Genomic DNA, 27,768 nt, shown 5'->3' on the forward strand with positions numbered 1-27,768 from the left:
CAGTCTCTCCCACTCAGGGAGCCGAAACGCTGTGCGGGAGCCACTGCCTCTGGACTTCTCCGAGAGGCCCGCACCGAAGAGCTCTCCGACGGGCGTGGCCCTTGTGCCAGCTGTGCGCCTCTGCACCCCGAGGACGGCCGGCACGAGCTGTGTTCAGTGAGTACTTTGTGACTCAGTGGAACGCTGGTCTGCTTGGCTACCACCCCGACTGCCTCTCAGTCCAGAACAGACGTGAAGACCCGCCTCCATCGGACTCCAGGGGCCCCCACTCTGACCGGGCTTCCTGGGGACGGATGGGGCAGTGTGGGTCCAGCTGAAACACGCTCACTCGTCTGCTGCTCTGGCCACTGGCTGGAAAACGGAAGGCCCCAACACTGTCAGGGGCCTGCCCCCCCATTCCAATCAGTTCGGTTCCTTCACCCAGGCCTGCCTTCTCCCGCCACCACCACGTGTCTCAACGAGCTTGCTCCCCGAGTTCTCTGAGCCACGACGCCCAGCCTAAGTGGAAACCGCCCAACCTCAGAGCAAGAAGACGTGGGCGTGGGCAGCCCAGAACTTCCGAATCTGGAGAGGGCTGGCAGCCACTGGACAAGGGCCGTCTCCACGCCACCTCCACCAGAGAGAGCGCCCTGACAGGGACAGACGCTTCGCTGCCGGAAAGAACGCCAACAGTCCGCATCCCGTACGGACCTGCCACGGGCGCGCTTCCCCTCGGAGAAGGGAGGCCTGACCGCACCTGTGAAAAACAGGACTTCTTCCTTCTCCAGAACCAGGTATCACTTGCTAGAAAGGGTGGAAGCCTTTAACACTGTCTCTCAGCATCCAATTTTTCAGTCCAATCTGTTTCTCTTAACTTGAGACACTGTGACATTACCGAATTTTACATCCAGTTATCTGTTGCTCTGTAAAGAAATACAGATGGTTTTTGTGGAAATAAACAGTCATTTATTTTAAACAATTGTAAAATAGTTTATGAAAACCAGTGGGGTAATGCATTCAAATAAATGCCAAAACTGGCTGATGGGGAGCCAGGCGCTAAATCACACTGCTGAGGAATTCGGCTGTGGGGAGCAGACAGTAAATCCAGAGTGACAGGCTTGCCCGTGATGGCAAAGGTTTCTGACATCCAGTCCAGCACTCAAAAACCACAGCAGTTCAAACCCATTTTCCCTAACACAGCCTTGACAGCCAGTGAAATTAGCGAATTTAGTCACAAGCACCTAAGGACAAAAACAAAAGAAACAAACAAAAAGGAGACTTCATTTGTCTGCAGCCTTTTCTGAGCTATAAAAAAACAGTGACTCCAACCGGAGTCAATGCAGAAGGGGCTCGGGCCAAACGTTTTCGGTCGTTAGACTCTGCCTCGGTGCTGAGCAATCTGAACACTTCCACTCAAACCTGCTTACGCCAGAGACCGGCGTGGGTAAACCACATCCTCCCTGAGCCTCAGCCTCCTCCTCTGTGAAACGAGGACAGTAGTTGTGCTGTCCCTGATGGCCCGCTGAGCAGACTCAGTAAGGCGCCCAGAGCGAGTGTCCTGGGACGCGCCGGGTGCCCGTGGCCGTGGTGGAGCGAGCGGGTTTGAGCCCTGGGGGAGACTGTCCGGGTCCTCTTTAGGGACTTCCACCGACTCTCCGAGGAGGCACCGCTGACAAGGAACAAACAGAACTCCAGGCAGTTATTTGCTTCTAATTTTACCTGACAATCAGCTATAAACTTTCCTTCCCAAACAAGTTTTTTCCTTGTGCCTGGGTTTCTAATGATGAGACATGAGTCTCCCAATGAATGAACTCGGCTGTTCATCGAACGTTTACAGAACCCGCCACATGCCTTGCCCTGAGGGGGGCGCTGCAGATGCAAAGACGAGTCAGCCCGACTCCGGCTCCTCCAAGAAGTCAGTGCAGCGCACAAGGCGCTCACACGTCTGGAACACTCGCTCAGCCTTCCTCCTCCTCCTCCTCCTCGCTGACACTGAGTCAAATCCCAAGTTGCACAGACTCTGCCCACGTAACTCAGCTCTCCTGCGTCGCTTACCACCCATCCCACGGGGATGGTTTCCCAGCCCACCTCCTGGCCTCCAGCCATCCATTCTTCACCCCGCCGTCAGAGGGTGCTTGCTCTCTGGATTCAAACTCCGAAGGTTATCACGGCTACCTTCAAACTCATCTCACAACTTGAGCACGGCCAGCTCCTTACCCTACCCTTCAGACCATCTGTCCACCCGAACTTGTCCATCTACGTCCTCTGTAATCCAGCCAAACTGGCCTCCTCACTGCTCAGTGCGTGGACTGCGTGTCTCCTACCTGCACGCCGCTGCCCGCCCCTCCAAAGCCACACCCTCCTTTCCGCTCACCCCCAGGACTTGCCTGGCCTCTGGCAGCTCCCTGCATTCGCTTGTCTCCTGCTGACCCCCGGGACAACATGGGCCCCATCACATTCCTAGACTGACCTACTTCCTCTCCTTGCCACAGGGAAAGCTGCACCACTTAACATTCCTCTCACCTGCAGGCTCCGTTCCAAGGGAAGGGAATTTTTGAATTTCAGGCCAACCAAATACAAGGCTCCCTTTGTTTTAGTCTGGTCTTGGCCTTCATGACTCCTTTAGGAACCACCCTTGCCCCTGACCCAGCCTGGCCCAGCCCAGCTCAGCCCAGAACGCTGCGCCCAGGCCTGGTGCCCTGCTAGGTTCTCTGCGAATCACACCTCCTCCATGATGCCGCCCGCCAGTCTTGATTCCCTTGTGCGTAAATTATACATCTAATTTATCTGCACTCACCTACACCTGCTCAGTAAGAATGAGGGGGAGAGTAATAGGGGAGACATGACTAGAGAACAATTAAATAGTTTGGAAAATTCCACTTAAACCACGACTCTCGGTGACTCGAACCCGAGAGGGCGGTTGAGTGTGAGGCTGGACATCTTTGCAGCTAGGGAACCTGATACACATCTGTTTGATGAGTGACTAACCGAACTGACTGGGTAGATGTGGTGTCTCCGTTTTCTAGCACCTCTTACGATGGCTTTCTGTACCAAATTTGATTTTAGCATTTAAAGATATTATTTTTAGTTTTCCTCTGTTCTAACACTAGAGAAAAAAGCCAGCTGTGTTGGATTTAATGAGAAAACCTGTATGCTGGCCTCTCATGGGCATTCTTAAGAAACTGGTTTTGCAGAGGTAGTTTTTACAATGGGGTTTCTGCTCACTGTCGCTTTCGGCCCGACCCTGTCAGGACCCGGCTCTCTGTACTGCCGTCCCTTGGATGCTGAGCCTTAGCCTGTTCCCTGGTCTTTGCTGCCCAGAACCACAGCTCTTCCTCAGTCCTCACGGTCTCTGGGTGTTGCCTGCTCACGGAGCTGCCCCGCTCCCTGCTGTGGGCGGCCAGACCCTTCAGAGACTGGCCGCCCCCCACCCCCACCACCTCGGGTCCTCTCTGCCTGGCCACCTCCTTCTCCCCACAACAGTACCAACCAGGGCTGTCCCAAGCCAGGACAGAGGCCCCAGTACGTGCCTTTCTTACTGCCAGTACCTGTGTGGCCCCATTATAGACATTTGGGCTCTCGCCTCAATACCTTCCGCCACATTGGTTACACCTAGTGGTGGGGTTCAAATCCCAGCTAACTTGAAGCACTGCTTTCTCAGCTCCAAGTTGGGGATGAGAGTTTTTAACTCATGAGGTTCTTTATAGATGAAACGAGATAATAACACAGCTAAAGCTCTCAGTCTCCCACATAAGTACTCAATAAATAGCAATTATTTCTCACTACACTAATATAATTTTGCACATTTCACCATGTTCAACTCTGAATCTATCAACAAGGTAAGACGCTAAATTAAATACCTTGTTTTATGCTAGGCCAATTGTGGCTTATAACCTAAGATGCTAAAATGTGCTTCTCCCTGTGCTAGACACACAAAAGAAGGCGGCGACGCGCTGGGGAAAGTGGTGGCGGAGGAGCCGCGGCTGCCAGCCGTCCTCCTTGCCGCGAGTTTTCCTTCTTGTGAGATCTATTATCTGGGAGCTGGGCTGCCCTGCTGGCTTTCCATTTGCCTTGCTAATAACAGTAAATCCAGCAGCTTCCGCCGCAGCTCCTGTCTCCTTCAGCTGACTCCGAGGCCAATGAGCGTCTCCTCTCTGCTAATGTCAGATGTTCACTGGGAAGTCCTGCTGAAGAGAAAATTTACGACAAAAGTTTCTCCAGCTTTTAACCCTTCCGCGCACCCAGCCCCAGACGCAGAGTGCTCCAGAGGAATGCTAGGTCATCCCTACACGGGAACACCTGTGTTCTCACCGATGCTCTGCCGCTCTGACAAGGGCCCTCAGACCCCTGGAGGAGCTCAGTGAGCGGCTGGGCAGACAGATGCACGCATTCTGGGCCGCACCTAAGGGGGCGTACCTAAATTTGAGCGGGGCGCCTTGGCAGCTAGAGCCTCTGTGGAACCATGACTCAAAGCGGTCATCCTCGTAAAAAAGTGCTGTGTCACACAACTGTGAGTATGACTGGGTCTCACAATATTGAAATTGAAGGGAGGGGACAGAACTAACGTTCACCGAGCCATTAAATAGTAACAGCTAAGTGCTTGGTGTTTGAAATGAATTTTTAATTTTTACACCAGTGTTATAAAGAAGATACTATTATCCTTCTCACTTACAGATGAGGAGATGAAGTTCACATAGACTGAGAAACTTACCGAAGAGCTAAAAAGAGGAAGAGCAGCAAGAATGGAACCAGAGAGACGCTTCTAGAACCCAGGTATTAAGTTCTAATGTTCACAAGGCTACTAACCGGCAGTCTGTGATCTAGCTGTGACCTTATTTTAGAACGACCTGACCAAGGTCACCAGTGAGTGGTAGTGGCAGCTTTCAGCCACCCAGGACGGCCACCCCTGAAATAAACCCTCCAAGGGCTGCAGCAGAGGCGAGGGCAGTGCTTCAGGCTTTGGGGGAGCACTGGGGTGGTCCTCCCGCATCTCTTCGGGCGGGAAGAGCACGGTGCTGTGGGCGAGACTCGGGCTCGCGGGCAACGGCGGCAGTGAGGCGGCAGCCACCGCCAGACCCTTGGGACCCTGTGTTCCCGGCACAGAAGGGGGGCCCCTCACAGGGCTTTCCTCTGAAGTGGCTCCAGCCTTTCGGGACGGCTGCATTCTAGCTCGGTGGGCTTTTCTACGACCTCTGCTCTCCCTCTCCACGGCAGTTAGGTGATACACTTAATCGGGCTGGCAGGCTCAGTAAACTAGTTTTTGTCCCAATTAAAAGAAATCATCGGAATGTACACATGACAGCTGTTTGGGACTCCAACGTTATGAAAAAGCAGCCGTTTTCATTGATAGTTGAGATATCAGCCATCCTTAGAACAGGGCAAAGCACTCAGCTAGCTAACAGCCTGTGCTTTAACCTGCAGAAAATACAGGTCACAGAGAAGTGTTGACGAAATCACAATGTAAAGGTTATACTCACATAACACTTTGGCCTTAAAAGGTTTGAAATGTTTATAATGGAAAGCAACTATTTCATAACAATGTTCTCACAGAAAACTGACATCCAACACAATGAAACAGACTGTGGTTCTAGGAGAAAGGGAATTTTCAAACAGGGAGTCCATGTAAAAGTAAGGGAAAGCGAAATATTTTTAAGCTCTAGAATTGGAAAGTAAGCTGTCTTTTTACAAATTTTGGAAGGTATTTTTACTTTTATCAAAGTAACATGTACATGTAGCTTTAAAAGTAAATAATACTGTAAGTCCTATAATGAAAACCAGCTAATTCCCTGACCATCCCTGAGTCCCTTCTTACTGGCAATTAGTTTAAACTTTTTGGCTACTTCTTCTGGCACTCAATGTCATGTTTTTAGTAGCATTCCTATGCAGGTGTTTCCCAAATCATCATAAATACCAGACAGCATCTACTAACGTCCACCGTGGAAGACGAGGACCTAGCTCTCTCCTCTTTCACCCTGCACCCCACTTTCAGAAGCGAGTCTGCTTTAATTTCTCTCCTGTAACGTGGAGTGTGCAGCGGTGTCCTCCTGCTGGGCACCCCCACTCGATTATCAGTGCTTCAGCGGTCTGTTTTTGGTATCCCCCTCCGGCTCCCCAAGGATCATTAAAGATTCATGTCATTAAGGGAACCTGGGAGGCAACTAATCTCAGCTGATGCGCACTGCGGTCCATTTTTGAGACATTTGCATTCTCATTCGATGATTTAATTCTCAGAGGAAGTTTGATCTCCAATAATCGAAGCACAGGGAATCTCTCCCGGACTGGGAGGTGGGCGGGCCTGAGCCTGCGCTGGCAGAGAGCCAAGAAGCGGCTGTGGGCCACAGTCCGGCTTTCCCCGCTTGCCGTCCTCAGTTCACTCCACCGAACGTGGCAGCCACCAACTGGGCCGGCCAAGGTGCTGGGCAAACAAAAAGAAACCCATTCTTCTCCACAAAGGGCTCTCATCTCACTCCAATGAAGGCTCCACCCCCGCCCCAAGCCTCTCCCAAAGGAAAGGGAGGGTTCTCGCCCTTCTCCTCGGTAAGGTCCTCACCCACAGCTAGCGAGATCAGCGGGCCAGGAGCTCACGGGGGCACGCCCCCGGCATCTCGGGGGAAGGGACAGTGCCCTCCTCTCTAGCAGCTCCGAGCCTGGGATGTGGCCCACACGTCTTCACCCCCACTGCTGATGCTCGTGACTCACCCAGCCAGCCCCTGCTGCCCTCTCCACTTGCCCCTGTGATCATCGGGGAGAGGTGTTGACAGTCTGGGAGGAGATGCTGAAGCGCAAAGACGAAGGTAATGCCCATCTTGGGCAAGAGGGAGTCCCTCCGGGAGGGGAACTCCAAAAACTGGGGACTCACAGAAGCCTTTTCCATCAGGAAATGAGCAGACTGAACACTGGAAGTGAGAACACCTATCAAGCGTATCTTGCTGGTAGGTTTACTTTTTACTGGCCGTCTCCCCCCCACAGCTACGCTCCCCTGGAAGAGCCGTCACCCTCACTCACCGCCTGGCGCGCAGTGGGGACTTCACACATACTGATTGTGGGATGAGCTTGGTTCTGGGCTCACTGCGCTCGAGCGAGCTGCACGACCTTCAGGGTTTTTTACGCTTAAATCGTACTTCGTCTCAACTTTACCTTAATTCACATTGTCCTATTAAATATAGCGTGCAACTTCTTTAAAAAAAGGTGAGGCGGGTTTCGTCAGGATTGGCTGTTTCCATGAGTATGTGGCGGCAACAGGGAGGAAGACTGAGGAGTTCCGAGAGACCACCTCGCGCCCTTGCAGCGTTGGGCCCTAATCACATCTCACAGACTCTCTGTTTGGAAAACGGGTTCGATGCACAGCAGAACCGACGCACCTCGCTGGCTGCCCTCCCCGGCAGTAGCTAGGTAACGAGAAACAGACGCCGGAAAGGCCTTCTTCCAGACCTGCCTCTCAGGGCCACGCCAATGTCTTTTCCTGATTTCAAGTCATCTTTGTCTCCGGGCATTATTGTCATTGTACAACAGAAAAAGAAATACCCGCATGGATGAGCTATTCTTCTCCTTTTGTCTCCTTAATGCACTTAAAGCTGTTGCAGAAGGCCCTGCTATCTGTAACTTACTCAAAAAGAAAAAAATTTGCTATGGAAAGTTGGTATTGCAATTGTTAGAACTGCCTTTTAAATCGCCCACGAGGGAAGACCAGCTCCAGTGTCGGGCCTCTGAAGGCGGCGAGACAGAGTCAGGTGTCCCGGGTCCCAGGGGTGGTCTCGGAAAAGGCTCCTGCAGGAGGGTAACTTCGGAAGTGAAGGCTGTTCATCGGAAGTGGCTAACTCAGCCTTGGCAGAGGAAGAGTGTTCCTTATAGCTACGAGTGGGATAAACACGCGAGTGGCCTGCCTGGGGGAGGAGGGCCTTCTGCATCCTCCGGGGAAACCAAGACTCTGCCTGGAGGGACGTGGGGGGCGGGCGCAGCACTCTAAACCCTTCCGTAGCTTCCATAATCGTGCTCTCAAAAATGTTGGCGTTTGATGACATTTCCTTTTCAATGTTTTCTGAGAAGAAGCAACAGACTCTGTGAGCTATTCAACTGTTAATACTAAGGCTTTTAAAAATCACTGGCAAACATGTTTGTCAAAGGCAATGTTTGTGCACTTTACCTCTAGAATCTTTGGCACTTTGAATTTGCTAAAATAAGCTGTATGATGAATGAGTTCTGTGATCATTAACCGACACCTACGTACACGGAATGGGTGTCCTTGTTAGTCAAAAGTCACTAGAGTTGACTCTCCGGACCTAGTTTTCTTCTTGTTCAAAGCAAAGGGTGCTTCCAGCAGACCCATGCCCAACCACGATGCCAAGGCTGGTTCTATCACAGGGTGTGCGCTTTCTATAGCCTTAACTCGTTGGAAAAGAAAGGGTGCAGGCAAAGGCCAAGTCACGTGGGTAGAAAAGAGGTAAATCAAACCCTAAAAAGCCAGCTTTCACAGTGTGCCTGATGTGGTGGTGGCAACGGGAATACAGGCAGCTGACATCCACTGAGCGCTTATTACCGGCGCAATGTTTTACGTGCTGTTAGTCAAAACAACTGCCCTGCAAGGTGGGTATTAGTACCCGGATTGACAGAGAAGATAACTCAGGTGAGAAGGGTTTGATGCCCTGCCTAACTTCACAGCTTGTGTGAAAGGCACAGCTGGGGTGGGGACCCAGGCTGGTTTGGTTCCAGAGCCCATGCCCTTCCCAATGAATCACACTGCCGCATCCCAGTGAAGCAGGTGCACTTGGCGTTTCCAGGGAGGAAAGCATACCTGCCTCCACTGCACTGTGGCTCCTGCAACCTCAGCCAGCGGGAGGAAGTCCACTCCAGTGAGTGGGAACAGCAGCTTTGGAGTCACACATCTGGGTTTGAGCCCCGGCCCCCCACCTCGCTAGCTGTGTGAGCGTGCGCAAGTTCTGTATCCTCTCTGAGCCTTCGTTTTCTCACTTATAAAAAAACCCGATCCATTCAAATAGCTGTCTGGTGGAGTAAATGTTTCGGGGTTAAGGGTTTGGCAGGTTGCCTGGCAGATTTTGAATATTCAGTAAGTGGTAACAATAATTTTAATGTTCATAACTATATACTGCTTAAAATCACACGTCAGTGGAAGAAACTGTGACCTCAAGAGGTCATTGAACATATGGAGTAATTAAAAATAAAATATCCTATGAAAAGAAGTAAAAATCAGTGTTTCCTATGCCTCCATGACATACATTTGTCAATTCAGAAATTTATATTAATAAATAGAATCTAAATTACATATTTTTAGTTTTGAGTTTTCTTATTTTACTATATTTTTAAGTCACAGAGAAGGTGAAAGAACGATACACTGAAATCTGTGTGCCCACCACCTAGATCCTGCCATTAACACTTACTATATTTGCCTCATCACGTGTCTATCCATCAGTCCACCCTTTAAAAAAATGCATTTCCAAGTAAGAAGCAGACATCAGTACAGTCACCCTGACCACTTCCGTGTGCGTGGCACTAACTGGTGCTCAGTATTTGTTTACGATTCTCCTTTTATTTTTAGTAAAATCTACAGTGCTATGCCCAAATCCTACAAGGACCATGTGATCGTTCTGACAAATGCCTGCACCTGTGCGGCACTAGCTCCTGTCAAAATAAATTCTATTACTACTTTTACTCTAGAAACTTGCCTCACATGCTGTACATTTTAAGTACAAGGGAAAACCCAACGGGCTCAAGGCCCGAGGGGTCTAGGCTCAGACCTCATCTGCATCACCCGTCAGGAAGGCCCTGCGCACGACACACAGACACAGGCGACCGACCGGTTTTCTCGGCCATAACAAAGGGACGATGCCCGTCTCAGAGGGCTTCGTAAAGGTTACATACGAAATCACCTGCAGTGCGGCACACGTGCAGCACCGAAGGGCACTCTCTTTCCACTTCCCTCCCCCGCCCCCAAAGCGAGGAAGTTACCTTCAAAAAGAAAACGGTGAGAACAAAAACAACGTAACAAAACCGTTAAATGAGAGATGAGGGGGAAAGGCATCTCCCTGCATAGGCAGTCCTCCCCCAATTTATCCACTCTGACTTCAGCTAATTAAACATCTGTCTCAACGGTCTCCTCCGCAAATTAGTCATCCCCACTTTGTGACACTGATTGTTGGTTGCAGCCTTTCCCCCACTTGCTACCATTCCCAGAAACTTCTAGGAGTTGACTCACCAGGCACATGGCAAGGAATGATGCAGGGTCCCCATTAACCCCCCATGGTTGCCCTTGGTGCCAGCGCTGCTCATAAGGCTGCCAGGCGTGTTCTCAGCTGTGCCTCCCCAAAATAAACCTGGGAAGCGGTGACAACTTCTTGGCCTACATTTCCGATTCCCAGATTATGGGCATTCTCTAAGTGTACCGGCCTTAGAAAGAGAAACTACTCACCAGAAAAATCTGTTTTTAAAACTAGTTTTGATGACAAAGCAAGCAGGTAACAACATAAGGTCTCAAATGAGCTGAACTGGAGTCTACGGAATCACCAGCTGGCGCTCTCCGAACACAAACAAAGCTCTGCCGGCGAATGAAGGGGCAGTAGGCGAGCACTCGAAATGGCTGGCCTTCCCCTACACACCAAGAGGGTGTGTGTGTGTGTGTGTGTGGGGTGTGTGTGTGTGGGGTGTGTGTGTGTGTGTGTGTGTGTGTGTGGACATAAGGTGGGGAGAGTGGTGTGCAAAACTCTAGGGCACTTCTTAAAAACAGTTTTCTGAAACGAGCCTTCCTCTCAATCCCTCTTCCCACTGAAACAACTCACTGACATAAGAACTACCTTTTCAAAAGATAAAATGGCTAATAAAACCATTTAACAATGTTTAATTACACTAAAACCCTACAAATGCAAATTAAAACTAGATATTAACCGTTAACCGCCAGTTTGGCAAAAACGGAACACTGACGCCAGCCAGGGGCGGTGGGGTGGGGAAGAGGCGCGCTCACAACCTTCGCGTGCCCAAGGACGGGTCTAAGCTTTCTGAAGGGCGATTTCTTTTACTCAACATTTTGAAGAAGCAAACCTCTGATGAGCAATCCCACAGTTAAAATAAATTTAACTAGGAAGATAAAAGTGCAGTGGTCACTCTGATAAAAAATGCTTATGACACCGAGTAAAAGAATGCAAAATCACCTATCTTGTAGGGAATCATTAAAAAAACTTGACGCAGACCCTCTTCGTGGGTTCATTTAACCTTTACTGAGTGTTCTCCACCTGACAGGCACTCTGCCAGGTGCCAGGCACATCATGGTTTTTAGAAAACAAAAGACTCCCTGCCTCTACGTATATCTGCATGTGAACTTAATACCCAACCCCCCCAAAAAAACAACAACAACAAAAACCCAAAGAATTTAAACGAAAGAAAGAGGAAACCCCTTTACTTTTTTACTTCATGCACCTCCAAAATGTTTGACTATTTCCCCCAAAAGTATTTATGTTGCCCTCCTTCAATGGCTCCCCTCTGCCGCCATCAGAATAAAGTTCAAATTCAACAGTTTTACAGACACGGTCTGGGGCCACCGTTTCCCCCTCTCCCACCTCCTCGTCTGCTGCGTTCTTACGCTGCGCGACGTGCCGTTTCCAGAAGGCAGCAAGCTCTCCAGCTGTGCTCCGTCTGCCCGCGTGCTCTTTCCCATCCCTCAGTGCCTGGCCAGTTTCTACTCCTCCCAGGTCTCAGCCAGGCAATTTGCTAGGGGAGTCCTCCCTGACTCCGCAAGACGAGACTAGGGCTCCCTCCCACAATGGGCACCCGGCCCTGTACTGACTTCCACTCATCCCGTGCATGGTATTTTAACCGCCTACTGGCTTGTCTCCCCAAGTAAACAGTAAGTGTCTTGAGGGTGAGGACCACGGCTTGGCTTCCACAAAACCCCTAGTGCCCACACAGTGCTTCCTGCATGACGAGCCCCAGTAAACAGATGTGGCTCTCCTGCTTTCGAGTGCACTGTCGGGCCTGGCCTGATCAGGTCTGGCCCCTGCCTAGCTTCTGCAGCTTCTCCTCTGCGGTCTTCCCGCTCCAGTAATTTGAAATGTCTATGTTTTGTGACTACATCTCAAAACGTCTCTGTCTGGAATGTTCTTCTCACTCGCCCATCTGGCAAAGTTCTAAATAATCTTCAAAAAGCTGTCCGAGCAATCGCTTACTCCAGAGCGTCTTCTCTCAGCCCTCCGCCCGCCTCACCCAGTGGTTTCAAGCGCTCCCTATCCGTGCTGCGGTCGTAGCTTAAACATTTCCACTCGTGAATTTACCAGATTTCACTGCCTCGTCTTCCGCACCCATTTTTGAGCACAGTGCTGGCACAGAGCAGGCGGCACCGGATGTGAACCCCGCAGGGTCTCCTGAGCCGTACAGGGCCCTGGAGCACACACGGCCCTTTCCTGCACTGGCCTCGATTCATCCTCCCTCACCCTCTCCCGTGGTACTGCTGGCTGCGAAAAGTAAGGCTCAGAGAGGGAAGTACATGGTCACCCATTCGGTTACCATAGTTTCTTATTCCAGGGCACAATTTTTTTTTTCATTTCTAACATTTCTAAAATCAGGATACAGCGTACAGTCAACAGATACATCTAATGTAGTAGTGTTTCTCCCCCGCCCAAAAGCTAGCACCAAATGAGCAGTGCTGTGGAATTACCCCTCGTGGACCCAGGGCCGGGCCCTCTGACCCCGCAGTGTGCGCCTCCTGCACCAGCACACGGCCTCGCAGGGGACTGTCTTCCCCCTTCCTCTCGTTCTGCTTTTTCTTAATCCAATCCACTCTGGCGACGGCCCCAGATCGAGTGAATGAATAGATTTCGTGATGAAAAATGAATTTCTGAAAGATTAGTGACCAGCAGGAAGAGTAAATGCTGGTCAAACGCAGTTTTGTCGAATGATATATTTCAAGTTTTTCTGACGTGGCGGTGGCGAGAGCTCATAACACCCTTCTAAAATAGCTAGGTCTCTAAAGTGGTTCCAAAAGATTTTTGCTTGACATAAATTCTCTGAACTTCCAGGCTTTCTGGATAAAATAGTTGACTGAATGCCATCTCGAATGTGCCCTGCTCTACACTCGGGAAGATCCATCAGGAGCCACGGAGCACCCCAGACGGGGAGGCTCAGGTGAGATGGAACCAGGGAGGGGAGGCAAGGAGGGTGGTGTACCTGCAGCTTCCGGCCTGGGGCAGCCCGAGTGACGCCTTTAAACACCTCCGCAGTCCTAATGTCCTGGTTCTGTTTCCCACCGGGTCACTGGACACGAGTCCCAGGTCTCTACTTCTCACCCCAGCCCTCGCGCATGCGTGGCATCAGCGTGATTACTCTTTCATGAGGAGAACTTTCTGCGGAAATTACTGTTTGGGGTTTGTTTGTTTTTTAACAAAGAACATATTAACAGTCCCATTTACCTTTTCTTCGTCTTCTCCTCTTCTTTTTTAAAGGATACCTGCTGCAGCATAAGGAAACCACACGTCTGTGTCTGGCTCGCAAACTATTTGCATACACGAAATAATACTGAATTTTCTGTCCACACAATTACACATGAAGTAGGGCTGTGTTCAACCCTACAGACAGCAGATTCTTTACCTTACTCTAGCCTCTGAAGAGCATTTCAGGTTAGAAGAGTGTTAAAAATCCTAGTCCATTTAAATCATATGGGCTTCTCTTCTCCAAAGGGCAGCTCAGGACAGGTGTATGTTGCTTTAAGAAAGCTAGACATACAACATTAAAACTGACACCAATACAGACAAACTGTGCAATTACAAAAGAATTCCTGGCTTTATATCCAGATTCACCACGGGGTTCCTTTAAATGCTGCACTTCCCTAGTGCATTTAGATCTTAGAATCAATGAACATTTCTGTTTACAGAATTTTAAATTTGTTCTCCCATTAGGGTTCTAATAAGCAACATGGTACAATAAAAAGAATACGGGCTTTGAGGTCAAAAAAAGCCTGGGCTTCAATTTAGAATCTGCCATTTACTTTCTGCAGAAATGTGGGCAACTTGAATTTCTCCTAGAGTCGAGGAAAGGGAGGCTCAGAGAGGTACATATATGATCACACATGCGGGTACCACAGTTTCTTAGTTCTAAAATGCCATTGCTTCCCACTTGATGACATTTCTGAAGTCCCAGCGCTAAAAGGCATGGTTAAATGAGGTATCCTTAAGTACACAAAGGTACTAAATAATCCGATGTTACCCCACTGGAATAGATCTCCGGGAAGACACAGAAATTCTCTTTAAAATCTTCTTGATAAATAACAAATTGACATGTATACAACTTTTGAGGTCTGTCTGGTAAGAAAGAAGGCCCCTGCCTGAGGGGTGGTGAGGAGTGAGTCAGACACTGACCCTGCGGCTGCCCGTCCATTAGAGCAGCCCCCGCAGGGGACAGGCTCCGAATCCCCAGCCCGGCTTCCTGGGCCCCAGCCTGGTCTGCATTCTCTCTCCCTTTGCAACCACTGAACTCTGAACTTCTTTCCAAGTCTCTTCTTCTTCATGTTTACATTCTCTGTATGTCCCTCTCTTTGGGCCTCAGTGTATTCCACCGTGGTTACAAGTTTAGATTTTATTCTAACTCCAACTGGAAATCATTGAAGGGTTTGGAGTAGATATGACCTGATTTATATTTTAAAAGAGTGCTCTGGCTGCTGTGCAGACAGGAGACTGGAGAGAGGGCCAAGAGCACAGGCAGGAAAACCAGCTGGGGTTCTATTTCAGCAGTCCAGACAAAGTCACGTGGCTCTGAACTCATCCAGCAGGGATGGGAAGACTGAATGGACTCAGGATGTATTTGGGGGTGGGGGTAAAACCGGTAGGATTTGCTAAGGGCTAAGATGTGGGGAGTTAGCATAGGGAAGAATTCAAGGGTCAAGTTTACTACATTTTTTTTTAAGTTGGGGGAAAGAGAGTTAAGTAAATTGACTGCAAAGAAATGTTCTTTTTATATTAAAATACAGTCAGCTTTAACAGCCACTGCCTCTCCCCAACTCTTCCTGGCTAGACTATGAGGGTCGCAGTTGAAACGCTGATCTCTCAGGGAGGGTTCCCTGAGCTCCCTATACTACACCACGAGCTCCCCACATCTTCGTGTTCTCTCTCGGCCCCCTGTACTTGCTCTCCTTCTAGAATGTGAGGCCTCCCCAGCAAGGGCCTTGTGGATCTGCCTCACCACTGTGCCCTGCGCCCAGCGCAGGTCTGGCACAGGTGAGCACACTGTCAGTGGGTGTATCCACAGCCACAAATACACTGTGGACCAAGGTGCGCATTTTACGTGGATTCTGAGGAGAAAACCTGAGAATCTAACGATGCCTTCACTAACCGCCTGCTCCTCCGATGAGAACCCTGTACCCGGTGGTAGGTGTGCACAGCCCCACGCGGCTCCCAGCAGTTACTTCGGGGAACAATGTCTGAGAAGCCCTAGACGAGGCTATCTCATTGGTGACATTCTAGGGGTCTTGTGAAAACACAGCAAATTAGCCAGCAATGAGGTGGTCTATGACTCTGAACAGAGATGTTAGGAGGGAGTCTACTTGACAAAGCTAGTATTTGTTTCAAATTCTAGGTGAAATTGTGTAAGAAAAGTACAAATGAATGTCACAAGTCTTATTAACCACACTGGAAGAACTTTTCAAAAGGATCCTCAGACCGATGCAAACTTGCCTTTCACATCAAAAGGCAAGAACGGACAGGGGTAAGAGAAAGTAAATAAGCTTCTGGTTCAGCTCCCCAGCAGATGATAAAAAGAAACACCTCCATTTCATAATGACAATAAATGCTGAAACAGAGCCATGAAGAAAACGATTCTGCTTGGGAAAACCCCACTCTGAAGCCCCCTGCCTTTTGCAGACCACGGGAGAACTGTATCATTTCTCTGTGTCAATGTTAGGGTTGAAATTGGATCTGCTTCAGTTTCCCAAGTGTCTTGGTCATACCCAACACCGTGCTTCGGCAGGCTGGTGAGGGCTGGTGGGACACAGCGCTTTTAAACACCACCAAAACACTAAGAGGCTCAGAAGGCCACTGACCGTGAGGGTGAACTTGACAAAAGGAGAGCTTGAGGAACCGCGGCCTTTTCCCGCTAAACGAAAGGTCAGTCTGTTTCACCGGCTCACTCAAGGGACCCGACAGGCTACTCTTCATTATGTCAAACACACACCCACCCAACTGTTAAAATTAGTAAAGAGGTTTCAGCTAATTTTTCTAAAACTGGATTCTCCCTTTACATTCTTCTTAAACGGTGGGGAGTTTCTGCCAATGCAGGTAGATTCCAAATGTCAAGTAGGTCAGGAGTAAAATGAAAAGCTAAAGAGAAACTTTAAAAGAGACATTTAAAAATGGGCTTAAAAAAATAAGCCTCGGCAGAGAAGTGACTGGAACACACTGTGAAAAGCTTACTCCAGTTCAGTACATGAATATTAATGGAAAAACCCTGCAGTGTTCATAAATAGTTATGACTTGATGAAATAATTACAAATAGTGCAAGTCGAAATTTCAGATCAGCTACAAGTGTCTATAATGATATTCTACCCCCCAAAAGCAAAAATATTTTAAAACCCTGAGGGTTCCACTGACAAAGCTCCTTACCTGAACAAAGAAGAATTCTTTTGCTCAACTGTCTCTCACCTTCTGAGTTTTTACAAATGAAAACTGGGGAGCGAGTGCCAGAGGGAAGGGCAATATTTACACGTTAGGGCAGTCACGAGGCCCACATTTTGATTTAATAATGTAGTTCTCAATTTATTATTACAACGTCATTAAACAGAGAGTTGTCAGTCTGGAAGAAAGATGAGAGACGTTCAAGGTTGGTGGGTGAGCAGCGCAAGTTCACTGCCAGCCTACCGAAGGCTGTCTGAAATCTGTTCTAACACAAGTAACCTCTCGTGAACAAACACACTCGGCACGTGTTGTTGAACCTCAAGCGGAATCTCCCCCCTCTCCCCGAAGCTGAAAAGAGTAGCAAAGAGATCGGTGTCTTTCTGAACTCAAACAGGTGAAAGCTGTCTGAGGAGAGGGCGGAACTCTCTACCTCTGTCTGCGACACAGGGGTGCCGGGGACCTTCTTACAAACACTGGACAGGTCATTGCGGCAGAGATTGAGCAAACACGGGGTGAGCGTCTCTAACCTGGCACCCGCTGCCCCCAAGTCCCTGACTACGCTCGTGTGTCACAATGGGTAAGTCGAAAGTATTTCACAGCCAACTGGGAGCACTAACAGACTTTCTTCTTCTTCTTTTTTTTTTTTTTAGTAAATGTATTATACTCATGTTTGATGCTATGACAAGGGGATTTTCCTCTTTTCATTAATCACCCTCCAAACAGGTCCACTCCACCATACAAAGTTCGAAAACACGAAACGCACCCCGCCTTCACCAAGCTAACCTTAAATAAACACCTTTGCCAAACTGGAGAGCCTTCCATTTCGTGAGACCAGGCTTGATAAAGCAACAGAAAGGGCTTCTTATTTTAAAAAAGCATTTTGGATGAAGAAAATGGACAGTAATGTATGTAAATACATCAATCTCAATCAACTTCTCTAGTGTGAGAGGAATAAACAATGCCGATCACTGTTCTGCAGGTAATGAGTCCAAACTCTTTGCCGAGGGTACGCCCCAAACTCTGATGGACACAGCAGGGTGCACACGCGACGGTGAGCGTGAACAAATGTGTGCGCAAGAAACGTGGAGGCTGGGGACGGACACAGACGGACAGGTATCCGGCTGCACGGAGGGCGCTGGGGACAGAGGGAACGGCGCTGGGTTAGTGGCGTCCCAGGAAGTTCACAGAGGTTTCCTGGGCTGAAAAATCTATGGCAGCACAATTGTTATTAAATAGGTTTAGAAAGTTAGTTCTGTCTCCTCATGGACAATTCAGAATAATGCTATCTTAGAGTATAATAAATCTGTCACAAAATACACTATTAAGTAAAAAAAAAAATTAGGAACAAAGCAAGAGAAAAAATAAGGACCATAAGGAAAGATGAATGCTTATCAAACATCTTTAAATATCTGAAGCTGTTTAAATGCTTTTAGATCGGCACCTAGAACTCCAAAATAGCTCCTTTCCCCTGGGAAGGAGAGGGTATGCCTCTTCAATCATCCCCTAAATGCAAAGAGGTTTGACCCCCATGCAATGGATAAAAGTCACCCAAAAAATGAACAAAAGAGGTGTTTGGAAAAACCAGAACACCATTCATCCCAGCTAACGACTTGTTCATTATGAGTGATGATGGATAAAGACTTCTCATGCTGAGATGAAATCAAGATTTATATGCATTGTTTCCTCTCCCAACTTGTGGGAAGATCATCATCATTTAATTCTATCTCTGCGGCCAGTGATGGGCATCCAGAGAGCTGGTTATCAAACGGCGCAGTCAGCTGGCAAAAGCCGAAACGTGCAGTTGGCACATCTGGACGGAGCCGCCACAGCCGAGGGTGAACAATGACTCCTGGCAAGCATCCAAATTGCTTGCAGACGCTAGCAGGTCTCATCTACAACCGCCCCTACCAGCATCTCTCTCTCTCTCTCTTTTTTATGAGAATCAGATTTTCATTGCTCCATTCAATTGCTCTCCTCTGCCATTTTTTACAGCTCTTATCGTTCCCCTGGAATATGGCCTTGAGACAGCTCATCCGTGTCCTTCACTGTGTTATCTCTTCTAACTTTTATTAAAACTTCAGCTTTCATCTGAAGATAGCTAATTAAATCTGGAACAGATTATATGCCTCCCCTTAAAAAGAACACAAAACCATTTTCCTCAACCCGAACCATGCTTTTTTTTTTCCTTTCCAAAAGATGAACCAAAGGTGTTTAAGAAGTCTCATTTATTTACAAAGCTAAGATCTCTGACGTGTCATATACAGGCTGATTTATATTAAAGTTGTCTGTGGCATGACGCATCTTGGGGCTATTTTGCAAAATAATTATTTCTCAATATTGGTTATGTTTTTTCTCATATCCTTTAAATATCACAGCTAATACCATAAACTAACTTTCTGTATAAAGTTGGGTAATTAGAAATCAGAGATGAACAGGTATTTCTGTGAATCAAGTGATTTATCCTTAAACTTTTTTTTTTTTACAGTTGCCTTCAACTGGTAAAAATAAAATCTTTCCTCTTTTATTTCGTACCCCAAACACTAGCAATTAAAAGTTTCCCTCATGGGGGATTAAGAAAACACCAAAAACAAACAAAAAAAACCCCTCTTTGCCGCAGACAACAGTATGGTGATTACCAGCGGGGAAGGGGGTGGGGGAGGGAAGAAGAGGGTGAAGGGGGGATAAATGGCGAGGGAAGGAGACCCGACTTGGGGTGGTGAACGCACAACACAACAAATGGATGATGTACCATAGAATTGTACACTTGAAACCTATATCATTTTATTAACCAATGTCACCCCAATCAATTCAATAAAAAAAATTTTTTTGTAAAGTTTCCCCCATTGAAAATTATTTAAAAACATGAAATTAAAAGCAGTACTTCAAATCTAGGATTGATTCAGTTTTCAAGGCAGCTTTACACCAACTAAGAGTTAGCCCAAGTAGCCTGGCTTAATCTATCACAGATGATTAACGGCAAAGCTTCCATAACTGATGGGAACACACTCTCCTTACATAAGCCACTGGCCCAATCCCTTCCTCAGGCCCACGGGCAGCTTACCATCACTTTGTTTTGCTGCAGACCTGCTAACCAAACTTTCTGGCAGTGGCATCTGAAACACCTATGAGCTAGGCATCACCCCATATGCATGCACGCACACGCGCAGACACAAGCATGCACACCCAAGCACTTTTAACCAAGGTTTAAGCTGCTATGGCCATGGTATCATTTAACTCTCCTACCTGAAATTTTCTGGGATCCTTTTCTTCGCTTTACTGCCTTTAGCAAGATTTCCTTCATGGTGACCTTTGTGTTGTCCACCTGGATAAGGGAGAATCCATGAGCAGCATTTCTGAAGGAAAAGACAGATATTGAATTATTACCAACACTCAACCAGAAGGATGTTATTGCAGTCTCCACTGTGTTTAAGAAAGTTTTAATTAGTGTACCTCCAAGTGCCAATTATTTAAAAATAGGTTAAATAAACCTCCTTCTAATGAGAGAGAGACAGAGAAAGGCAGGCATTCCAGTGCGAACGGTTCCAAGTGAAAGAGAGGTCAGTTGTGGAAGGTTTCTCTAATTGATCTCAAATCGAATCTAGTGGGTCTGTGTGGGTCGGTGTCGCAAGGCCTGACAAACGACAAACTGGGCCTGTGTCAGCAGATGTCACTGCAGGCAGACACTACTGTCATAGCAAAGCTCATGGAGCCCCGGAGGGAAAGTGTCACTCTGTATGTGTTTGTGTGTATGAGGAGGGGGCGCGTGACAGCCCAAAGCAATTTCCAGCAAGGAAAAGAATAGACTTTTCCTGACTAGCCAGTGAAAGAAACACCCTGTACTTATATATTTTTAAATATATAATCTACGTACACTTCAGCAGGAATGTTTTGATTTACTTTGTCTTAAAAAGGTCACATAAAATATTAGCTGAAGCAGAAGTAATCATAAGGCTAAACGCTAACACGACCTGTGAGTGTCTGGCCGACCGAACTTGCGGGGAAGCTGGTGAGGAACAAGCACCCGCACAAGAGAAGCCCGTCCCTGGTGGGCGGCGCTTCACTAAGACCGGTAATTGCAGCAGCGAGCGTCAGGAACACGACTCACTGTGCTTGGGCACTGGCACAAAGCGGGCCGATTCCAAGCAGCTCACGTAACAAATGGGACCCAAGTTTCCAACCATGGAACACGGGAATTGCCACAAGGAGTTTGGTTGCATTCCCATTCCCCCACCAGAATCTCAAAGGGGAACATGGCCAGAAAACATGGCAGAACTTCATACCGACAAGAAACCTGAAAGAAAAGCCAAGCCCCAGCTAAGTCTCGGAGAAGCCTCCCGCCGGCAGGACAGGCTGGGAAGGGGCCCTATGCCCAGCTTGGACCCCACCGGGTGGCTGGCTGGCTGCAGGGGCTGGGGGCTGATCTCCAAACCAAGGACCCAATTTGCTTCCCTAATACAAAGACATCTCCACACCCCTCCTCTCCACACGGCTTGCTGTTTAATCCTTGACATTCCATTTGTTAAAAAGCAAAAGCCGACGCTGGTCTAGCCAGCACGATCATCCATTTTAACTTGGTCAAGTTCTCGCTATCGAACAGCAGGCCTGAGAACTGTCAAGCTAATTCCACTGAACACTCTGTTACTGAATCATGCCTGAGCCCTGGCCATTCTTTACCTCAGAAGCTGGACCCCATCCCAGAACAATCTTTAAAAGTTTATTTTACTGATCAAAGCAAAATAAGAAATAGCTCTTTTGAAAAAACTATATTTAGGGAGCGATGCAGTAAGTGATACTTTGGCAAGGGCACTGAAATGTAAAGTGCCTCGTGCATTTCTAAACTTGGGGGTATTTGCTCTGGCGCGGGGCCAGCGTGTGTTGGGAAGGGGTGCCAATCATCCACGCTCAGACTCGCCTTCCCCTGCTCTCTCCTCGGAAGGCGGCGTGCGCTCCATCTGTGACAATATGTTGTGCGACGGAGGAGTCGGGCCTACGAGGGAACACGACTTCTCAGGTGCTCACACGCCGGCACCAGGCTAGAGCTCACGAACTTCCAGCCACCTGGGTTCCACGTGAACTGTTTTCGATTGCAGTCTGCTTATAAATTGCTTACATTCTCCCCTAATCTGCTGCTGGCTGATAGCATTATTTCAAACCAATATGTTTATCTTTTCCAGTGTGGGCAGACTAAAGGCTCAAAAGGAAGCCTTGTGTTTGGACTAACTTCCATAAATTAAAAGTGTCCTTTTAAAAGATTTCTGAACAGAGGAAAATCCCTGGTCTGTATTTTTCTGTCATTTTACCAAAATGTACCTGGGTGACAAGGTTAAAGCAAGCAGAGGAAATCCCTGGCACTTATCATCCACCGGCATTACTGATAAATTGTGTGGTGGAGGAATAAAGGATTACCTTCTGTATTTTTTCATTACACTTTTCTTTTGTTACAGAATACATAAATCCATTGTGGCACAATGTAATATGTATCACCATGCTACACCTGCGGACGCTTCCGAGCGGCTGCCATGTCTGTGCAGTCAGGAATGATAAGTGAACCACCCGTGAATGTTAACGATAGTGATCATTCTGAGGTAACTCGGCTCTCCATCTTCCTTTACAGCCTCCGCGCCGAAGCCAGGGTAGCAAGGTTCAGGGGAGGAAAATGAAAACAACGGCGGAGGGAAGGGGCACGCACGGCGCCCGGAGCGGGCCTCCGCGGGCGCGCGCTATCTCACTCTGGGGCTCCATTCCGGTAAAAACACGCGCATTAAAGGGAGAACGAGGTTGCGCCCCGCGCACCGCACACCCAACCAGACCTAATGAAAGTTTCCCCGGGCCGGTCTCGCATGCCACTCGCTGCTCTCCCTGCAGAGGAGCGCCACACTGGGCCCCGTTGGCTCCGGCTCCCAGGCGACGGCACCGAAGGGGATGACACGTCTCTGAAGCACGGGAGCGCAGAATGGAAGCCGTTCTCAGAATGCATCTGGGTGCGACTGTTAAGTTGTGCTCACGTTTAATAAATGGATATGGAGACTTGCTACCACATTTTTCAGCTTGACTTCCAAACATTCTGGGTTTTATGCCTCATTTCTTTATATCCAGGATTTTTTTATGGGCTTTCTAAAAAGTCTATCGAAATACATCTTTTAGAGCTGCTTTTATTTAATGGCGAGTGCTGGGTCTGAGAGGGAGAGGCCCACGAGCGAGCGCAGGGACCTGCCGGCGCCAGGTGGGCAGGCCGCTCGTCCAGCCTCCCTTCCCTGGGGCGCCGCCTTCTCCTCTCCGCGCTGGGACCTGTGCTGGCAGCGAGGAGCCCTCAGATGGACGGGCAGATGGATGGACAGACAGATGGGCTACAAACCCAGTCTCGACTCAGAAACCGCTCCTCCGCCTGCTCCCCCTGTGGGTAGGTAGCCGGCTTCTTTCCTGCCAGGGCAGGGCACCCCAGGGGCACCGAGCAGGAGCGGCCGCCCTGCCACAGCGACCTGGGCTGCCAGCGCCGGGTCTGGGATGAAGCGTCACTTCAGGGAGCTGACTAAATGCTACCAGGAGTGCTTCAGTCAATTCAAAGTTAGGTCCTGTCAAGTCTCGTAACCACTGAAAAACGTATGGGCATTTTAAAAAGAGATTACTCACTGGAGGAATTCAGCTCTGTCCCCGCGCAAAGCCGCTCGGTTACCAGGGGGAAGTGTTTATCCCAGCATTAACCTGACACAACAGCATTTCTCCACCACGGATCAGACTGGAAGGGGTGGGGCACGGAGGGGAAGGAGAGGCAGGGTCTTCATCTAAAAAGCTTAGTTTCTACTTATAGAGAGAGAGCCGAAGCCAGGAATCCTGGTTCCATGGCTACCCAAAGTGCTGCCTTAACATGTGGGAAACCTCAGCTGCACCCGTGAAAGGAGGAGGGCGCTTCCCTGCAGACCTGTCAGGAGGATAGAACAGTCAATGATGCCAAGCACCTGGCACTAAGACTGGCAAACGGTAAAAAGAGTTTATAGGTATTACTTCTCTTATGTTCCCCTTGTCCCAAGTCACCACTCCGAGAGAAGAGGCCCCATGCGTGCCCCCTCCCCTGACCCCTCAGCAGAGACTGCTTATTTGGGAGAATGGATCTGAACCCTCACAGCTTTTAACTGGTAACACAGGGCCATTAAAATGTGCAACCTGCCAGCCACGGTGGCAATATTCAGGGGTACTGTCAGCAAGCAACCTCCAGGCCAGGCTTCAAAATCCCCCTGAAGCTCAGAAGAGAGTACCCTCGGCTCCATTCTCAAGATTTTCTCTGTTTTTAAATTTATTGATTTTTAGAGAGAGAGAAAGAAACGTCAATTTGTCATCCCATATATTTATACATTCATTGGTTGACTCTTATATGTGCCTTTAATGGGGATTGAACCCACAACCTTGGTGTATCAGGACAATGCTCTAACCAACTGAGCTACCTGGCCAAGGCCTTTTCTTTCTTTTTTTTAAAGAGAGGGGAAGAGAACGAGAGAGAGAGGTAGAGAAACATCAATGTGAGAGAGAAATATCTATCGGTTGTCTCTCATATGCGCCCTGATAGGGGACCAAACCTACAATCTAGGCGCTAAACTGGAGGCCTTTTGGTTTACAGGGTGACACTCAGCCAACCAAGCCACACCAGCCAGGGCAAGGTTCTCCTTTCTGAGAGAGTGAACAGCGAGAGAAGCAGGTATGTTCTACTGCAGCTTAACTCACTGGCTTTGGATAGAGATGATGAAAGTAAAAAATCATGGTGGTATTACAGAGAAATTCAATGAGACTTAGAGTTTTTTTGACCTAAAAAGTATAAGATATTATTATTCAATAATTATAACAGTAATAGCAGCAGCTACTATCTATTGAACACTTACTATGTGCCAGGTGCTGTATTAAGCTTTAAAAATCTGTATTAACCCATTCAATCCTAAAACAGGCACTATTGCTATATCCATTTTATTTTATATTTAATTAATTTATTTTTAGAGAGATGGGAAGGAGGGAAGAAAAAGAGGGAGCGAAACACTGATGTGTGAGATAGGTACATTGACTGGTTGCCTCTCGCACGCCCCCAATAGGGAACCTGGCCCACAACCCAGGCATGTACCCTCACTGGGAATCGAACCGGTGACCCTTTGGTTTGCAGGCTGGTGCCCAATCCACTGACCCACATCAGCCAGGACACTATATCCACTTTACAGACACTAAGGCTGGAGGCATTAGGAAATTTACCCGTGGTCACTCGTCCATTAAAGATCCTATTTTGGATTCGGAAATCAACAACATGGTTCCCAACCCAAGTGGGAGAGAAAAAGAGGCAAACGGAGAATGACAGTTCGTGTGACAAGCACAAAGGTGGAAGCCGCTCGGAGTGCTGCAGAAGCACAGGGCACGCAGCCAGGGGGGCAGAGGTGAGGGGGGACACAGAGGCTTCTTCGTGGAGGCGTTTCAAAGCACAGTCTTCATTTAGCTCCGCACCGCGCTCAGACAGATGGTGGCTGTGCCCGAAGGCAGCGGAGCACCGTCGGCTCTGCAGCAGAGTCTGCGTTGGAGCCCCAGCTCCGCCTTCCTTGGGTAAACGAGACAACTCTCTAACTTCCGGTTTCCTTATCTACAAAATGTACTGATTCTTAGACTGTAAGCTAGTGCGAGGGCTAAGTGCTGCTGAAGTAGTTAACATGGTACCTGTACATAATAAATGCTTAATAAGCAAGGCAGTACAACAACAACGGGCTTTTTTCTTTATATGGACGAAGAAGTGACACAGAATGATGAGGCAATGACAAAAGTCAACATTTATGGAGCGCTTGCTTTGTTCAGTTAATCTTCCCAGAAAAGGCTGGTGCTGTTATCAGCCCCACTTTACAAAAGGAGGGAATTAAGGTTTGGTGAGGCTAGGACGCCCCTCTGGATTTGCACGGCTAATAAGTGGGGGAGTCAGGACTTGGACCCACATCAGCCAGACTCCAAAGCTTGAGTTCTGACCCCCTCCACAGGCCAGAAGAGAGCCTCGGGGACCCAGGGGACGCAGAGACTTCAGAGAGCATGTCCTTCAGATCAGAACCGCTGACTAAACCGCGGGAAAGTTCAACTTCCCTGTAATAAATCCAGTTCGATTATAATAATGTCCCAACTCAGGACTAACACGTGACTTGTAAGTCTCCTTTCTAAGAGCCCTTGGAGAATGGCACGGTTCTACGAGCCAGCACCAGCTTGTGGGAGTGGGCACAGGCTGCCCAGAGCGGCGCTCGCTGCCCCAGTGCTGACCGGCTCATAACAGTGATGAAGACACACTCCTCTACTTCCCAGTCTGTTCTTGTCCCAAGTCCATGCATGTTCATTCCCTAGCACTTCGAGGTAGAAAATGAAAATATATGAGCAAGAGAAAGACTTGCAATAACTACAGCAGGCCTGCTTTAAAGCAAGCCCTTTGGGTATTACTTTATCCATAAAGAGAGTTTACACTAGTGTGAATGCCACATTTTGTTTCCCCTTGCACTGACAATTTTTTTCTTAAAGATCAAAGCATATTGTATAAGTATGTGGTGTTTGACATTGGATAAAGTACTCTTTTTCAAAACAGACATTTTCCAAAAACATAACTCGCTAGACTAATGGGCAGTGAGAAGCCAAAATGACTGCCCTCCGCCTTCTCCTTGTGTATCTTTGCCAGAGTCCTTGGGACTTGCCAAACCCGGTCATGCCTGCTTAGCTTGCTCGACTGATTGTGCCAGAAAAGAAAATAAGACACAGATGTATTTGAGCTCTTTGAGATGCCAGTAAGAGAGACAGCTAATGGCTTCATTTCGACCCTCCCCTTCCAGCTGGGCACAGGTGGGGGATAATGAGGTCCCTCTCCCTAATCAAACTCAATTATTTACTACTCTATATAACCGCAAAGACATTCACATTCAGTTCAGAATATAAAACACACCGTGGGCTACTTCCAACCACTGCCACTGGGTATTTATAACAAACTCAAGTGGCTAACAGTTTGCCTTGGCAGGAGTTTGAGTGTGTAAAGTTTTGCAAACTGTTTCTGTTCAAATATGTCCTGCTGAAATGGGGTCCCAGGCGGGGTTCCATAACTGTCAGGTCAGTGAACTGCATAACATCTGAGAATGTATTCACAATGCAGTGCAGACAGGATCTGGAAATCAAACGCTTCGTTCTACCGCAACCTTCTGAGAAGCATCACGGTTTTTTCAACAGCAAGACTGACATTGTATTAATAAACATTACAAGTCACTAGCCTGACATGTACATAGCAGCAGCTGACAGACTCCAACGTAAGCTGAGGGGAGAACAGAAGAAATCAGAATGAGACACACTAACTAAACGTGGCCAAAGGGGGTGGCTCAGGAAACAAATAACATTAATGTCAGCAACCTGATCCCAAACTTTTAAGATATATAGCAACTAAAGCAACGTTCCGGTGTAATTTCTGGATACCAAAGTAAGTTGATAGCTATCTAAAATGTGTGCTTTTACTGGAGGAACAAAGTGAATCCTGGCACACTTTCAACAGACAGACATTCCAGTGAGCGAAACATACATATTTAGCTTGTCTGACCTTTAGATTCTTAGGAGTATGTAATTAATGCTTTCCGTCTTTATTACTTGCTCCAATATTACTGCCATTTTAAAGAGACAAAGAAAAATCTTTTCTTTTCTCTAGACAGTAGCTGTTGCCAAAAAGGGAATCAAGTCAGATTTACAAATACAAAATTAAACAGGCTGCATATGTTACATTTCCACACACAAGGACAATCTGGACAACGAAAATGTTTGCTAATACAACAGAATGAAAAGAAACAACACACAGTTGGTCCTCTATGACGTGAGCAAAAAATAAATAGCTAGGAAAATTTATACCCGTATTGTCAGACCTGGCTACAAAGAACACGGTCATCTTTTTTTATTCTTCATGCTGTCTTAGCTCTGCCCCTTACCAAACCGGGTGACCTTGGGTAAGGAACTACCTGCCTATGACCCGCAGCTTATACAGATGCCCCCTGACGTATGTTGGGGTCTATGTCCCTATAAACCCTCCATAAGTTGAAAACGTTGTAAGTTGAAAATGCATTTAATGCGCCTGACCTACCAAACATCAGAGCGTGGCTTAGCCCACCTTAAATGTGCTCAGAACACAAGATGCAAAAGACTCGGGTGACACAGTACGCTGCTGAGT

The 27,768-nt window shown here is 48.0% G+C and overlaps 1 protein-coding gene across 7 annotated transcripts in view; it reads right to left on the minus strand.

The window, feature by feature from the left end:
• The window catches only part of MAPKAP1 (MAPK associated protein 1), a 208,809-nt gene that overhangs the window by 65,626 nt on the left and 115,415 nt on the right, over positions 1–27,768 (minus strand). For all 7 annotated transcript variants that reach the window (XM_045846402.1, XM_045846398.1, XM_045846401.1 and 4 more), the window contains one exon: positions 19,824–19,933. In XM_045846402.1, the coding sequence (XP_045702358.1) occupies positions 19,824–19,933 (110 nt within the window). The remainder of the gene's footprint in view (positions 1–19,823; positions 19,934–27,768) is intronic.

Source organism: Phyllostomus hastatus, unplaced genomic scaffold (assembly GCF_019186645.2).
Source record: "Phyllostomus hastatus isolate PE091 unplaced genomic scaffold, TTU_PhHast_1.1 phas_contig_495, whole genome shotgun sequence".
Classification (NCBI taxonomy): domain Eukaryota; kingdom Metazoa; phylum Chordata; class Mammalia; order Chiroptera; family Phyllostomidae; genus Phyllostomus; species Phyllostomus hastatus.